The following is a 15,428-nucleotide window of genomic DNA, read 5'->3' as shown; positions in this document are numbered from 1 at the left end:
ACACTCTAAAATTTTATCCCCTTACATCAGAATGAGAAGTTCCAATGGGAAAAAAGTGCCAACCACTAGAAATACGATTTTACATATATAAGCGATTCACCTTTTCTGAATATCAAGTGTAACGGGTTTATCCACTGATAAGATTACACAAAAATTCTGGGATTTTTTTTTTTTTTATATTAAGTAAAAAGGTTCAGTAAGAGATATTGAGTTGACCTTTCTCTTGACTTGAAAGTATAAACATTAATTAAATGTTTTATAGCATGTGCAACCCTCGTAGAAGCAAAATGCTCTTTAATTATCAAGTTTCTCATCCTGAAAAGGTTGGTGAAAATATCACAGCATTTACCAGAACACAAGAAAAAAAATGTATAAAGTGTTAACTATCAGAAGTGTTCTATATCAGGGAAAGGGTATTACATATTAGGTAGTACATATCAGACAATGAATTTATTGACATGAATGTCTAGAAAGCCCCCCCAACTCTTGTAATAAAAGCCTGAAGTGAAACCCTACCCATAAAATAAAGGCCTCTGAGACACCAGAGGGAACTCGCACGGTTACGAGAGATATTTATGCCGATGATTAAACTGAAATCGAATTCTGCTTCCCTCTACATTTCACTTACTCTGAGATGTTAAGAAGAAACTTCTCTAAACCGAAAAATGCACATCCTTTTGTACATCTGAGGCAATAACGCTTCTGAAGTGTTGTTCTAAGAAACTAAATCAAATTTTCCTAAATAGGCCTCAAGCAAAAGTCTCTGTGATGGGAAACAGGGCTAGAAAATTTCTACAGTTGTGCATGAGCAGTGTTAATTCAACTTTCCAGACGTTACACATCTTACGTGCACACAAATAAAACCAAAGTTTCATGAGAAAATACCCTCCTATAGGCAACACACACTGATGCTTTTCTATTCTTTTCTTTAGAAACAAGTCCTAATTGATTGCAACCTACCACGTGGGTTAGCCAACCCGTCAGTGGTCCCTTCATGCACCATGGTGTGAAAAACACTGGTTTATACTGAAGTCCTACCAAGACCTGCGGGCATTTGCCCCGGAAGACAAGTCACAATAACAAATGTGAAATGCTTGCAAGTTTCTGCGAGAAATCTACTGAGAAACTGCTTGGCATTTCAACAGGGCTGGTAAAGGAGAGAGAAGGATGTGTGCATTGAACCTGCCTCTGATGAGCTAATAATCATGAGGGCTGTTACTGCTACTCACCGTTTCTGCTACAGGAGGGGTAATAAAAGGGGTCAGACACACACTTCTTGCTTTGAAGCGACCCCCTGGGCATGTCTACAGTTTGGCTGTGGATTGCAGGCAAATCTCTCCCCAGAGAAAAATGGGAATTCACAACCATTCAGACAGGTGGAAGAAGAACTTTCCCTCGAAGAGACCAGGTAGATAAACCCTGACCACGGCCGGCACTGTCCTGGACGAGGAAACAGGCACAGGCTGACCATCTCTCCAACTGCCTCTGTGGTGTCCTCACACTCCCCTGCCTTGGCTTATCGTTGGAAGGAAAAAGTGAGCTCAGAAAACAGATTAAAGACATAATGATAATGCCTACAATTATAATTATTATAAATATAATAGATATTTATATGTTTACATTTAATAATAATAATTACTAGTATTATTATTGGCAAGCAGAAGAAACACTACCCCCCATCCCTGGCCAAAATCTTAAACAAATTCCAATGTGCAAAATCAAGGTGCCGTTGCCCTGGGGACGCAGTGGTGCACAGCACGCCCCACCCTCCTCCGTCTCACCCACCGGGCCCTATGACTCCCTGGAAAAGCAGCCACACTATCATAACTGGGCATCAGGATCCCGACCACAGGCAACAACCGTCTCACTGTCTCGACTGCTCTCTCTCCAGTCTGCGCTCGCTCCCACCGCTCCCCGCCCGAACACAGAACTCCCTAAAACGTCAGCCTGCCACGCGCCACCAAGAACCCAGGTGAAGCAACGCTTCTCAAACTGTCATGCGACATCTGACTCCCTTCCCTCTACCACACTGATGGACTGTCAGAAATAAAAGACCATCAGCCAAGCCAGTGGGATCCTCACTTCTCACCGTCGACCGCACCCCATTATAGAACACTCTGGTCAAGCTAACCAACAAAACTCTTCTGAAAGCCACTCCGCCAGAAAATATGATTCTAAGTGATCAGACCATTGGTAAGTTCTACGTTACCATGAAAGTATGAAACTGTATTCCAATAAAGCTGAAGCTGAATTATTTCTTAATCCTTTCTTTCTAGCAAGAAATCTTGGAAGTGCCCAGACTTACCAACTGAAGCAACACAGAGGAAAAAGAGCGGCCTTCCCGTCACATCTGACTGGTCTTCACGGACTCGAGACACAATCAAGGGAAGGTGGTGTGCACGCATTCAGTGCTGTTGTGGCTGTGCCCACCCCAGGATGTGAGGTTTTGTGTGGCAATGATGAAATGGATCGTCTTTTTCTTTGAAGAGACTGGCATATGTGTTTTTAAATATGAGGGCTTTCTGAGAAACTGAAACCTTTAAAAGGGCTGAAATTAAATAATTTCCTATGCCCAATGGGAAAAATACTGCTCCTACTACAATAAAACTGATGGGAGCTAAGGAGTGGGTGGAAATGAATTCCCCAGAAGTGATCTGGATGGGACACAAGTGGAAATATGGTTAAGTTTAATATGTAGCAAAGTAAAGAAACACTGAATCTTACTTACACTAAAAATATAAGTTTTAAAGCCTCTTCCTATATGGGAATTCCTACTCCCCAATATATTTAATTACCTATCATCACATTATTCCCAATATTTAAAAAACTCAACTCAAGGTATTCACGGTTTATTTTCAGATAATTAACATGTTGACATAACTTTCAAAATGATGTCTAGTAAAAGAAAAAAAATAGTACCTTTTCCAATTCTCTTGGTATTCGCATACAAGTGTATACTCTTTCTCTTCTTTCTGTATACTTGGCCTCATTATGTTCAAGGAAGTACCCTCTTGTTAGTTCAGCACTGAGGAACCTCAACAATGAAAGCTCTACAGGAAAAGAAAATGACACAAAATAAAAAGAACAGTATTTATCAAGAAACTTATATGCTAGCTGGGGTCACAGATAATACATATATAAAACAAGAAGAGAATAAAAAAAATCTATTAATTCTGTGCCCAGAACTGAACAGCTACATACAAACGATCAGTAAAAATTGTTGACAATTGCTACTCTGTGTGGTACAAAGGGAAAACGCCACAGACATATATAAGGAATGATGACTGTTAATCAGAATAGTTAGAAAAGTGTCTGTAAGAGCCCAGTCCTGGGTCTTATAGGTGATATAGGACCTGGGCTGATGGACAGAAGGGAGGTAAAATGAGTCGAGAGCAAGTATATATAAAATGAATACTGTAAACATATATATACATATGTACGCATGTATACACACACATACACACATATATGACTCTACATATGCTATAAGGGAGTCAAGTCACCTAAACAGGCATTGATCCAGTGCAAAAACCATCCTCGGGGGAACTACACTGATATCAGTGCACCTTCTTCGTTCTTCTTCAGCCCTGGAGATCCTGCAAAAGTATCTAAATAATGCCGTTTCCCTAGGTGAAGGCTTACTAACAGGATAATAATCACAGCAAGTCATACAAAGTAGAACCTCAAGCAGATCGGAACGACTTCCCTTTCTTTGATTGGTCCACCTGTTCCCTCTGTTCCTCCAAAACAGATTCACCCAGAGTCATCCCGTCTCAAGTGAAAGTAAGGCCAAAGGAGGTGGAGTCTTTCCCCTTGGCTGTGCCTGGAGACTTTGAGATGAGAAGCTAAGGTTCCAACCACTTCCAACATGTTACGCTTCCCTGACAGCCCATCACCTCAATGACTTTTCAGTACCCCAACTCACATCACCTTCCTATTCTTACTCACCAGGAGGCCAAGCCCTCTGCCAGAAGTCAGGATAACAAAGATTTCAAATTGTCCTCTTTGCTCTGAACTGGCCCTTGTGGTCCTTTTACCAGACACAGTATTGGTGTTCCCTCCAAAAAACAACGGAGAGGGAATGTGCATTTCATTTATGAGTACTGACTTATGGAACTGCATCTTTTATGAGGGCTAGGATTGAAAGTCCGGAGGTATGGGGAAGAGTATATAGTCAAAAAACACCGCTGCAAAGCCCTGAGAAAACCCAGAAGCAGTGGGTCTTCCCAGTGAGCCTGAAACAACTTACTTCCTCCAGAACTGAACGGATGGCTAGTTCTCAGCATCAGATCAATGGCCTGTTCACGTAAAGAAGTTATATTACACACAAAGATACACACATGCGTGCACACACTTCTGTAAATTCCAGATTCGTCATCTCTCTGGAGAGGTGGTGATACCATGCGAGGTATCTGGGGACTGAAACAGACGGAGAGAAAAGCAGACTTCCACCCACTCCAGCCCCATGCAGGGCAGGCCAAGTCATCAAATGTGCTGCGAGCCTCATGCTTTCAGTACATGTACAATGAGCCACGGACACCGGAGGTGAACAGTACTGTTCACGCATTAACAGGTGTTCAGATCAGAAGGCCTTAGTATCACCAAATCCACGTAGAGCACAACTTTTGATTAGGGACTTTCCAATATGTTGTAGGCTGGGTACATCCAGAACAAGATCGGCTGTTTGAAGGGGAGAAAAAGAAAGCCTTCTGAAGCGCACACAAGAACAGTCAAACCAGTGAAAGACAAAATTTGTACTCTTACTCAGTTCAGTTTTCCAATGAGAGAGCAGAGGATGTTTTGATTAGCTGATACTTATCAATAAACATACCATAACTATCAATCTTTTTGTGTAAACACTGAGAAGCAGCAGGCCTCTCGGAAGGCAGGAGAGACTGAACTTAACACGACTTTCCTCCGACACCAGCGAGCCCCAGAGGTCACTGCCCCAGGATCCCTGTCCCCATTCCGCCTGCCACCCTCCACACAGGTTCTCCTCTCTATGATCGCCCGACTCTTCTGACCTGGGCATCTTTGGCAGCTCGTCCTCCTCCTGACCCGTACAGGTCTGCCGTTCCGCGTTCTAGTCCCTGTGTCCTAACAAAGCACCAGCTACAGTAACAGTAATACAAGGCTGTATTCCCTGACATGCCCTCGATCACCCTCTCTTCACTCCTTTATTCCCTATATATACTCTCCTTGCACAGTCTAAGGTTAAAACCACCACCTGAGTCCTAAAGTCACCACATCTGATTCCCAGCTGCCTCCCGGTCAACTGCACCTGGAACCACTCTCCGCCCACCCCCACCACTTTAACCTGCAAACAGAGCTCAGGATCTCCCGGCTCAGCTCAGCCCACTCTCCCCTGCAGCCCTGACTCTAGTTCCCGCACCACCAGTGACACACTTGTACGTTACAAGCTGGGGGCCAGCCCTCCCCCCTCCAGGTCCCACTGATTCCTCCCCTGGAACATTTATGAACTTTCCCCTCTCTCTGTGTCACCTTCCTCTGGTCCTCCTCTCCCCCTCCAGTTCCCGCACAAGCTTCCTGACTGGCGCCCTCCCTCCAGTCTTGGCTCCCTTGCGTCCTAACCCCTGGCAGCCAGGCCCTGGGGGTCGCGTCCTACACCTCAGGAGTGGTGACACAGCTCCCTTAGGAGGTGGCCCCCGGCTGTTTTCAGTTGTGCCTCACACCCACCTGCCCTGAATCTCTGGGTCCCTAGTTACTAGGCTGCTTCTCCTTTCTCGAAAACGGGAGGTGGGCTGCCGAAGATTCCCTTCCAGTGTCCCACAGGCAAGTGCACAGAGGCACAGACGCCCTCTCCGTGGGGACGGCTCCAGGTCCCTGAACACAAGGCAGCCTCTCCCCCCTCGGTTCGCACCCTTTCCTGCGCTTCCCGTGCCACACTGTGCACTTTCTTGCCCAGGTCCCTCCCTCAGCTTGCATCCCCCGTGCCAGACGGGACACACACCAGAGGTGCTCAGCAGGCATGGATCGGAGGAGGAGGGGGCAAAATCACGGAGAGGAGGGTGGCAGAGAGAGGACAAAAACAGAATCAGAAACAGAAGTGGCAAAGGCAGAGAACACCAGATTCTCAAGAAAACAGCCTGTGACTGGAAAGAATTTTCTGAGACTGGGAGGGTGAGCAGAGGAAGGGTGACAGGCCCCAGCACCCCGCTGGACGCAGCAGAACCGAAGATAAGGAGCCTCTATGCCGTGTGCGTGTCTAAGTGACTGTCAAAGGTCACCCACCAGGTATCGGAACCTCTACCCCAAGGGACGGGGTGCCATGGCGGTGGGCACAGCCAGCATGTGCCCTGGGGTCTGGGGTCTGGTAAGGATCTCGCATCATCCACAGCAGGGGCAGGGAGGGCAGCTGGGCAGCCTGCCGGCATGTCGGCCGTGGTAAGGAAATACAGAAACAGGTCATTACAGAATCTTACATTTAAAACAGCAAATTAAAAGATTGAGACAGCTGTACCCTGTTTACTGAGAAAATTATCCTCCGCAGTGGCGTCTTCCCTGATGACTGCAGATGACCGAGTTTTACCATAATAAGAGTTTTGTTCGGATCCGTGAGAAAAGCAGGGATTGGCGATCAGAAGAAGGGGGTTCCGGCATCCTCTCTATCACATGTTAGTCCTGTGACCCTGCTCAAGTCATAGATGTAGTTTCACAGAAGAGAAAACCAAGGCCTGCAGCAGTTTTAGAACACCTGCTACCTGCGTCATTCACATGGGACGGCCAAGGGGCCCAGTCAGGGTTTGCATGAAAGCACGTGACAGTGCGAAGCAGGACACGAGGTCTCGAGCTCCTTCTTACTGAAGGACCTGAGAGGTATTACTCAGTTCTGGTTTGGGGTTCCCTAGCGTTTACTGATGCTACTTCTGCAAGCTTGTTTTCATGGATAAAGGGCAATGCGGCAAATAAACATATTCAATGAACTATACAACCTAATAACTAATTTTTTGCAAACAAGTCATATAATATAAACCCAAAAGTGTCTTAACTATATTCTAAATATAAAACAGTGGTGTGTCAGGATTCTACTTCTAGAAATGCAGGAATTTTAAACACTAATTTAAATTCCACAATGCACTTAAAAAAAATCAAATGATAAAAACGTGTTTTTAGTGCACAGCTCTCAAAACTATGGAGCACAGTCTACTGTTACGTCCATTTTGCAGATGAAGAAACCAAGGGACAGAGAGGGTAAGGAGGTCTCCAAGATCACACAGGAAGCCAGAATTCAAAATCAAGCAGTCTATCCCCACAGCGTGGGCTTTAGGGCACTAGACTATTCTGCCTATCATTGTCTCAAGTGCGTATGTACTTTCTGGAAAACTGGGAGCCATCCATTCTCTCCTTTTTCTGTCTGCACATACAGCACCCTGGGTTCACCTCTACGATGTTACACTGTTAACTGGTCGGCTCCCTAACCAGCTCACGAGCTGTTTGGAAGCAGGCACCGTGTACCCTGATCTTCCCGACGTCTAGCCCCTAGTGAGTCCTGAATCTAAAGGAAGTGTCCGCTTACAATTACTGATGGCCTAGGGAATGGTTTTTAAAGATGCGTTAAAGCAATATTAACAAAGGAACCAAACTTCATGGGGTGAAATATTCTGGAAGCTTTGTCTTACCTTCTCCCTCACTGCTCATAAACTGGCTCGGCTTAAGGGATTAGGATCCTCCCGCTCTGCCAAGAGGCAGTTTGCAAAGGTCTTGCACACGGTACTTCGTAAAATTCTCACAACAAGCCTGAGAGCTACAGAGAGCAGATAAACGTTCATGTTTTACAAATGAAGAAACGGAGGGTCGCGGAAATTAAGAGACTTGTCCAAAGTCACTGAAAGGGTAAGAGGCAAATAGGGAATAGAATCTAGATCTCTGACCTCCAAGTCCAACGTGCTCTCTCCCTTACAGCACAATTAGCATCCACCTATCTGACAATCACACAAGATAACCTCACCCTAACCTGGCTTCAGCTGGCCAGAAAGAGCCCTTTGATTCCTACTGAAGGAGAAGAGGCTTATGCTGGCCTGCAGCTGGGCAATTAAGTTAGGCTCCTGGTTTTGTGAGTCTGCTCCCGCCTTTCCGTAGCCATAGACATACTCAGCGGGATGCTCCCTAGTCTTCTGTTCCCAAGTATAGCTGCGTTTCACTGTTTTTCTTCTTGCTCTTTTAAATATTGTTCTCTAGCATTCTACAGATTTGCCTGAGCTTACTTGTCCCGTTCGAGTGGGCAGAGCTGCCTGGCTAATTCCTTAAGAAGCTTCTTGTTTCACCTGTGGGTGCCACCCCTCAAGAATTCTAAGTATACCTTAACTTTTTCCATACTGTGGTGGCATTTCATTCCTTCTTAGCCAATGTCGCTCTCGTTCGTTATGCCAAACATCTATCTTTATAGTTTAACAGCAAATTATTTTCCAAAATAAAATAATCCAAATGTTTATTTTCTGAACAGTGACTTAACTTTTTAGATAGCAACCAATTTTAGTTCATTTACCCAGTTCTCACCAAGAAGAAATATCAGCATATAATATAAACAACCGCTTCTACATTGGAAAACTAAGTTTTGCCACTTGAAATATATGAATATTTCATATAAGGAGAATAATACCCATCATAAATGCAAATCAGTTCCTCCAGAGTATTTTTAATCAATATTCATCTTTCACCACAGAAATGTTCTGTGATCAGTATTTAATTTTTTTTTTTATTACGTTTATTTACTTTTGAAAGGCAGAGACAGAGTGTGAGTCGGGGAGGGGCAGAGAGAGAGGGAGATACAGAATGTGAAGCAGGCTCCAGGCTTTGAGCTGTCAGCACAGAGTCCGAGGTGGGGCTTGAACTCAGGAACTCAAGATCATGACCTGAGCTTAACCGACTGAGACACCCAGGCGCCCCTGTGATCCAGTATTTAAAAAAAAAAAAAATTAATGTTTCTTTATTTTTGAGCAAGAGAGAAAGAGCACGAGCTGGGGAAGGGCAGAGAGAGAGGGAGCCACAGAATCCCAAGCAGACTCCAGGCTCTGAACTGTCAGCACAGAGCCCAATGCGGGGCTCGAACTCACAGACCGTGAGATCATGACCTGAGCAGAAGTCAGACGCTTAATTGACTGAGCCACCCAGGCACCCCGATCCAGTATCTTAAATTGAGGAAAAGCATAGTATAAATTGCTCTCCTCATCCCTCAAAGATGACTATGTTTAATTATTTTCTGAGATAGCTTGTTTTAGAAATAAGAACCCAGGATACAAAAGTATTAATTAAAAGTAATGAGTAATCATAAGTATATTTATATGTTAAGTAATATGTCCAAATATATCTTTCTTAAAATAGCACTGATCCCTAAAAAATTGGAAAGTAATATTGGTTAACTGTTAGGAAAATACTACAAAACATACAAATCTCCACAGTCTTAAATAACATAAAACCGTAATAAACTTTACTAAGGTTATGTGAAAATATTATAGGTAATTTTATTACACAAATACAGAGGTACATCTTTGTACAAGGCCAACTAGAAATCAATACAACAGCAATTCTGTCTCCCTAAGTCAAATAGTAGTAAAAGTATCATTCAAGTTTTTAAGACCCTCATACTACTTATAAATAGTCTCGTTTAGGAACGTTAAGAATAGGTAGAATTCTCATAAATTTATACATTTATAGATGGAAAATAGGGACACAGAGAAAAAAGGTCACAAGGTTACAGGGTTAAGGACTAAAAATGGGATCGGAATGTCATTAATCTGACAGTCAATACTACTGTCTTTCCAAAGACCTGTTTCATGCAAACATTCCTCAAACCCGGCCACAAATAAGCAGCCAGGGCTGCGTTTTGGAGGGTAAACTAGGATGAAATTAAACAGTTTAAAAAGCGAGGATACTGAACTGGTCAAAGGCCAAAATGAGTAATTTTTCATTGCTTGTTTAGTTGACACGTACTAGTTAAATAAAGCAAGTGAGAGTTTTAAAAGCAGAGGAGTAGCTTGCCAGAGTGAAGAAGCTAATTTTATCTTACCTATCTCAGGGTTGTGGTTACTCCAAGTTACTTCCCAGTTTTACAGTTATTAATACTTCCTTTTGTAAATGAGAAATTAATTGCCTAGAGTATAATATCAGAATAACCGCCTTTAATCATCCGTGGAAGATGAGGTCCGGTTAAATGAAAAGGTATTTATTTTTTTAATGTTTCTTTATTTTGAGAGAGTGTGTGAGTGTGCACACACGAGAGTGGGGGAGGGGAGGGGCCGAGAGGGAGGGAGAGAATCCCAAGCAGGCCCCACGCTCAGCTGGGAGCCCAGTGTGGGACTCAGTATCACAACTGTGAGATCATGACCTGAGCCGGAATCAAGAGTCTGACACTTAACCCACTAAGCCACTCGGGCATCCCATGAAAAGATATTTTAATAAAAATAAATTATTTGTAATAATTTACACAAATAATAGGGCGTAAAAAATATGAACAGTTAAAACCTTTGTCCCACTCGAAGGCCTCTGTGGGAACTGTGAAAAGGAGTTCAGCTGGCCTTTCTGGGTTTAGGCTTTCTTCCTGCCTCTGCTCATTCCCTCATGGAGGGAAAGCAAGAGGTCTAAAATGGGCAAGAGAAAGAGAAAAACAGCAAAACAGATGGATAACAAGTGTGAGCTCTAGAAGTGGAGAGTCACCATTTGAACAAAAGGACAAACGTGGGCCCCATGGCACTGTTGAAATCAGACACGATACTATTCAACCATAACCTTGCTTGAAGCTCTTCTGTTTTCCAGACAACACCCATCCCTGTGCATATTCCAGCACCTGCACTATATAGGTACTGTTTCCTCCTCACCAGTAGGTGAGGCTTGTTTTACATCAAGTCTTCTACTGTTAAGTCTCCACGGGCACTAGAGCCAACTTAGGTACTGCAGATACTAAACTATTTAGTAGTGGAGTCATGACACAGAGCCAAAGAATTAGGCAAACGGTCTAAGCAAGCACAGAGTCTACAAAGCAATTCAACAGCCGAAACCAGCCAAGAACAGGTTGCCTAATTCTTAGTCCAAAGTTGACTTGCTGGACCTAGATTCCTAAATGGGAACATGGCTTACACAGAAACTCTCCCGCCTAGAACTTTTACAGATGAGAGCACCTGGGTGGCTCTGTCGGCTAAGCATCCGACTCTTGGTTTTGGCTCAGGTCATGATCTCGCAGTTCGTGAGATTGAACCCCACATTGGGCTCTGTGCTGATAATGGGGAGCCTGCTTGGGATGCTCTCTCTCCTCTCTCTCTCAAAGTAAATAAACTTAAAAAAAAAAAAAAAAACTATTACGGATGAGTCAAGTGGGGAATGAGTACAAAACTATGGTAACATGTACTTATTATCTGAGCTTATATCAGAAAGGACAATAGAAGTTGGTAGTACTTTTAAGAGTAGGAACAAAAGACAAAAGACATGAATCTGCAGCTCCACACTATACCCGGAGTCTAAGAACAGTGACCACATAAGGCAATAGGGGAACATACGATGCACGTTTGAGAGAGAGACAGAGAACAGGTATGGCGAGTGGCATATCCCTTGCACACTACATTAAGGTAGAAGTTCTAGGACCAAAGAAAAGTTTCAACCCACTGCCACGCCACGTATAAGTCAATGAAGGCATTCAGAAAATCAAGTGATTCGAAGAGTTTGAAATGGGGGAAAAAGAAAAAAAAGAAAGCTTACACTTGATGTAGATACCTGTATGTGGTACAAATAACTGCTCATACACAAACTAATATTCGTATATATTTTCCAAAGATATAAGTGAACCAAGACAGGTATAAAGCAAAAATATTAACCTCAAACACTAGGTTTGGAATTATTTTACTTGGACGGGGAGAGTGTGGATAAGCACCTCGTCTGTGTATTCATTCAGGAAATCCTAGGCTGTTAGGACAGGCCAACAAACATTATAAGAGCTCTAAATTCCTTGGGAAAATAATAAAAAGAATTTTGGGACTAACTGATGGTTGGGCCACCAGGACACTAAGATTGTGCCTTTCAAAAGGCAAAACAAAGATTGCCCTCCACTGGGGAGGAGGACGAGAGGATCAGAGGCAGAATCAGAATTAAAAAACAAAAACAAAAACACAAAACAAAACAAAAAAGGATATGGTGACAGACAACAGCTATGCTTGCGGCCAGCACAGCATAACCTATAGAGATGTTGAATCACTATGCCGTCCACCTGAAACGAATGCAACCTTGTGTGTCAACTACACTCAACAATTTTTTTCCAATGGATGAGGAACACCTTAAGGGCAAGCAGCAAGACATCGAAGACATTTGATTCAGGGAGAAACGCTTCCCACATGACACCAGGTGGTGCCGCTCAAAGGCCCTCTGGCCCAGACCAGCCCCTGGGGAACAGTTCTCTAAGTTCTAGAGGAGACACAGGGAAAGGTTACAGAGCAGCAGAAAAGGGCGATGCTAGAAAAGCCAGGTGAAGCAGAAGCCACTTTGCAGCCTGGCTGTTTAAGAATGGCTGTAAGTGTGCTAATCTCCAGAGAGTGGCTCCAAACAAAGTGGCATCCGACTCAGAGGGTGGACACCAGCAGGGCAAGAGCTGTATGACTGGCAGAGAAGGGACAGACACCTGAGGGAAAAAATAAGGGGTCCACATGGTACAACGCTGGCTGGTGACCCCTGTTGAAATATTCCTGGGATTCTTACCTAAGTCTTGATCCCCACGGGTTTCCACCATCTATCTCCCCTCACAACAAGACTGATGGAATTAGGGGGACAAGGAGGACTACCCCCACAGCTAAAGCTGGAAGTGTCTCTCAGATAGACTTTCTGCTACCGTGGGTTAAAAGTCCAGCTTCCAACGTGTTAAGTAAACCATGCTCAGAAACTCATGCCGATGAAGAATACATGTGTCGGGTGTGAAGTCTCTGGAAGTTCATGGTACCAGGTATTCAGACCCGTCTTGGGAAGGGCTAAGGAAGGGATGTTAGGGGTTATTCCAAGAGCCTAATACATCTGTGCTCATCAAAAGGCTCCCGACAACTTCATTTTCCGTGTATGCAAACAATATCAAAAAAGGCTTTCTTAATATTGGCTTGCCTGAAACTCCAAAATATTTCAAAGACATTGTAGTGAAACCTGGCCACACTCGCTGCCATTGGCACCAGAGTGTCTTTAAGGTTCAAGTCTAAGTCAGTAAACAGACAGCTGAGACTTAATACTTTGTCTTACTTAGAGCCTGCCAATTCAGAAAGCAAATACTCTTGAAAGCAAGTATTTAACTGACAACTAAACCAAACACAGTGGAGAATTTTTAAGTGGTTAATTAAAAAAGACTGAACAAGGCACAGTCCGTACTTCATTTTTCAAAGACACGGATCTCTTCAAAACCTAACCTACATCTAGTTCAGAGAATTAACAAATCATACAGGATCTCACCTGATCAGCCTTCTGATATTTGAGCATTCCTACATTTTCAATATCCAAATACAGTCAGTGATGCAGTAAGCCTGAAGACTGAACATTTATTTGCAGGAATTGCAGGAAATGATGGCTAATGCAGCCCCTACTGCCCATGAGAAGCAATTTGGGGGGAAGAAATTCAATGGAGTTATGATTCAGTTGCTGTTCAAACTTAAAAATTACAAAAAAATTTAAATGTTGTGATCACTGTATTCAGTGAAACATACCTCAAAATCTTTTTCTTTTAAGCCTAATATACAACTACGATATGAATACAAATGCAATTTAAAATTAAAAAAAAAGAATCCTACAGCTTACAAAATATTACAACAATATGCTTGAAATTGGTCGTTCAAAGTAGGATTTACAAAGGCATCTTTTCCCATAGAGTCTTTTTTTTTTTTTTTTTTTTTTTTTAAGAGGCTTAAGTTTCGATTTGGGAAAAGTTCACAGGTAACATTTTGAAGCCAGCTAAATATTTCTGTTCTGGGGAAAAGTACTGAACTTCACGGTCATTGGTCACTACCACATTGCTAGCTGTGGCTGAGGAACACATATTTGGAGGGCAAGTTAACAGGTTTCTATGGCTCAAGTTCGCTTAAAATACACAACGAAAAAGTCACCTTGGCAGGAAAATGATGAAGAAATCAGCCTTGAGCTTCTCAGTTTTGAGCTCCCTGAGACGTGGGAGACGCTCTCCAACGAGAACTGGGCGTGAGGATACCCCGGGGGTCTTTCTGAAAGACCTTGCAAAAGCGGCCAAGGCCCCCGGGACAGAACTTCCCCGGCCGCAGCGCGGTCTCTCGGCCACACCTGGCCGGGCGTGTGCCGCGGAGACCCCGGTGCCGCGCGCGCGGACCCCGCCCGACGAGCTGTCAGCGGCCGCGGAGCCCCGGAGCCCCGGCAGCCGCGGCGGCCCGCGCGCCCCCGGAGGCAGCGGCGGCCGCGGGACAAGGACCCGGGGTCGCACGACACCCCCATCCCCACCCCCGCGCCGCCTTCGGAGCCCTAGCCGCGGCCTAGCGCCGCCCGCCCGTCCGCCTCACCTGCGCGGCTGCGGCGCCGCTCCCGCCGCCGGTCGCTCTCGTAGAAGCCCAGCGTCTCCGTGTGCTGAGGCGCCGGCGGGGGCCCGTGGCCGCCGCCGCCTCCGGGCTGCTCCGCCTCGCCGCGGCCGTCCCGCTGCGGGCCGTCCGCGCCGCCACCGCCGCCTTCTCCCGGGGCGGCCGCATCGCCGACGCCCGCCATGTTCCGAGCACAACAAACTGTCCCCGCCGCTTCCCTCCAGCCTCCGGCCCGGCCTCCGCCTCCGGCCGGCCCCCTCCCGGCCTCGCCCCGCCCCTCGCCGGAGCCCGGGCCGCCGCCGCCGCCGCCACCGCCGCCGCCATCCGCGGCTCGCCGGCCGGCGCGCGCCATTGGCGTCAGCGGCGCGTGGGAGGCCGCCGCCGCCGTCGCCGCCGCCACCGCCGCCGCCATCTTCTTCCTGCCCTCGGCGTGGCGCGCGGTGGCTTCTCGCGCCGCGGTGGGCTCGGCCGTCCGGGACCCCGCGCCAGGCTCCATGCGGCCGGGCCGCGCGGCCGGGGACAGCGGCCGCCTCCGAGGCTCGGGTCGGGCGCCCGGCGGCAGCGGGCCGAGCGCGGCGGCGGACGGAGGGTCGGCGGAGGAGCCCCGGGGCAGCGGTCTCTGCGACCGCTGCCCGCCGTCTGCGAGGTGTGCGGCCGCCCGCCCGGGGCCCCTTTTGCAGGCTCGGTGTCCGGAGTGCGCCGGCGCCGCCTGCCCGGTCTTGGCACCGCCTGCGCGGCCGCGGCAGCGAGGGCCCGGCTCCAGATCCCCGACCCCCGCGAGCCCTGGCTCCATACGTCCGCTATTTGGGCTCCATCTCCTCTGCATATTTATGATCTCCCGTCACATTGTCTGGCCTCTGGGTTTCCGTTGACAGTTTCCAAAACACTCGAGCAAGAAGGAGCTCGGGGTTG

At 46.2% G+C, this 15,428-nt stretch overlaps 1 protein-coding gene across 3 annotated transcripts in view; it reads right to left on the bottom strand.

The window, feature by feature from the left end:
- The window catches only part of TAPT1 (transmembrane anterior posterior transformation 1), a 68,853-nt gene extending 54,043 nt beyond the window's left edge, over positions 1–14,810 (bottom strand). The window contains exons 1-2 of one of the 3 annotated variants that reach the window (XM_045474465.1): positions 14,502–14,810; positions 2,920–3,050 (exon numbers count right to left, since the gene is read on the bottom strand). In XM_045474465.1, the coding sequence (XP_045330421.1) occupies positions 2,920–3,050; positions 14,502–14,700 (330 nt within the window). In that variant the 5' untranslated portion in view covers positions 14,701–14,810. Of the gene's footprint in view, positions 1–2,919; positions 3,051–14,078; positions 14,452–14,501 lie in introns of those variants that run through there. The other 2 variants (XM_045474464.1, XM_045474466.1) reach the window with 2 other exon arrangements.
- Positions 14,811–15,428: the final 618 nt, after the last annotated feature.

The sequence above is a fragment of the Leopardus geoffroyi genome, chromosome B1 (assembly GCF_018350155.1).
Source record: "Leopardus geoffroyi isolate Oge1 chromosome B1, O.geoffroyi_Oge1_pat1.0, whole genome shotgun sequence".
Lineage (NCBI taxonomy): Eukaryota > Metazoa > Chordata > Mammalia > Carnivora > Felidae > Leopardus > Leopardus geoffroyi.
The sequence above is the reverse complement of the archived record's forward strand: the minus strand, read 5'-3'. Positions and strand labels throughout refer to the sequence as shown.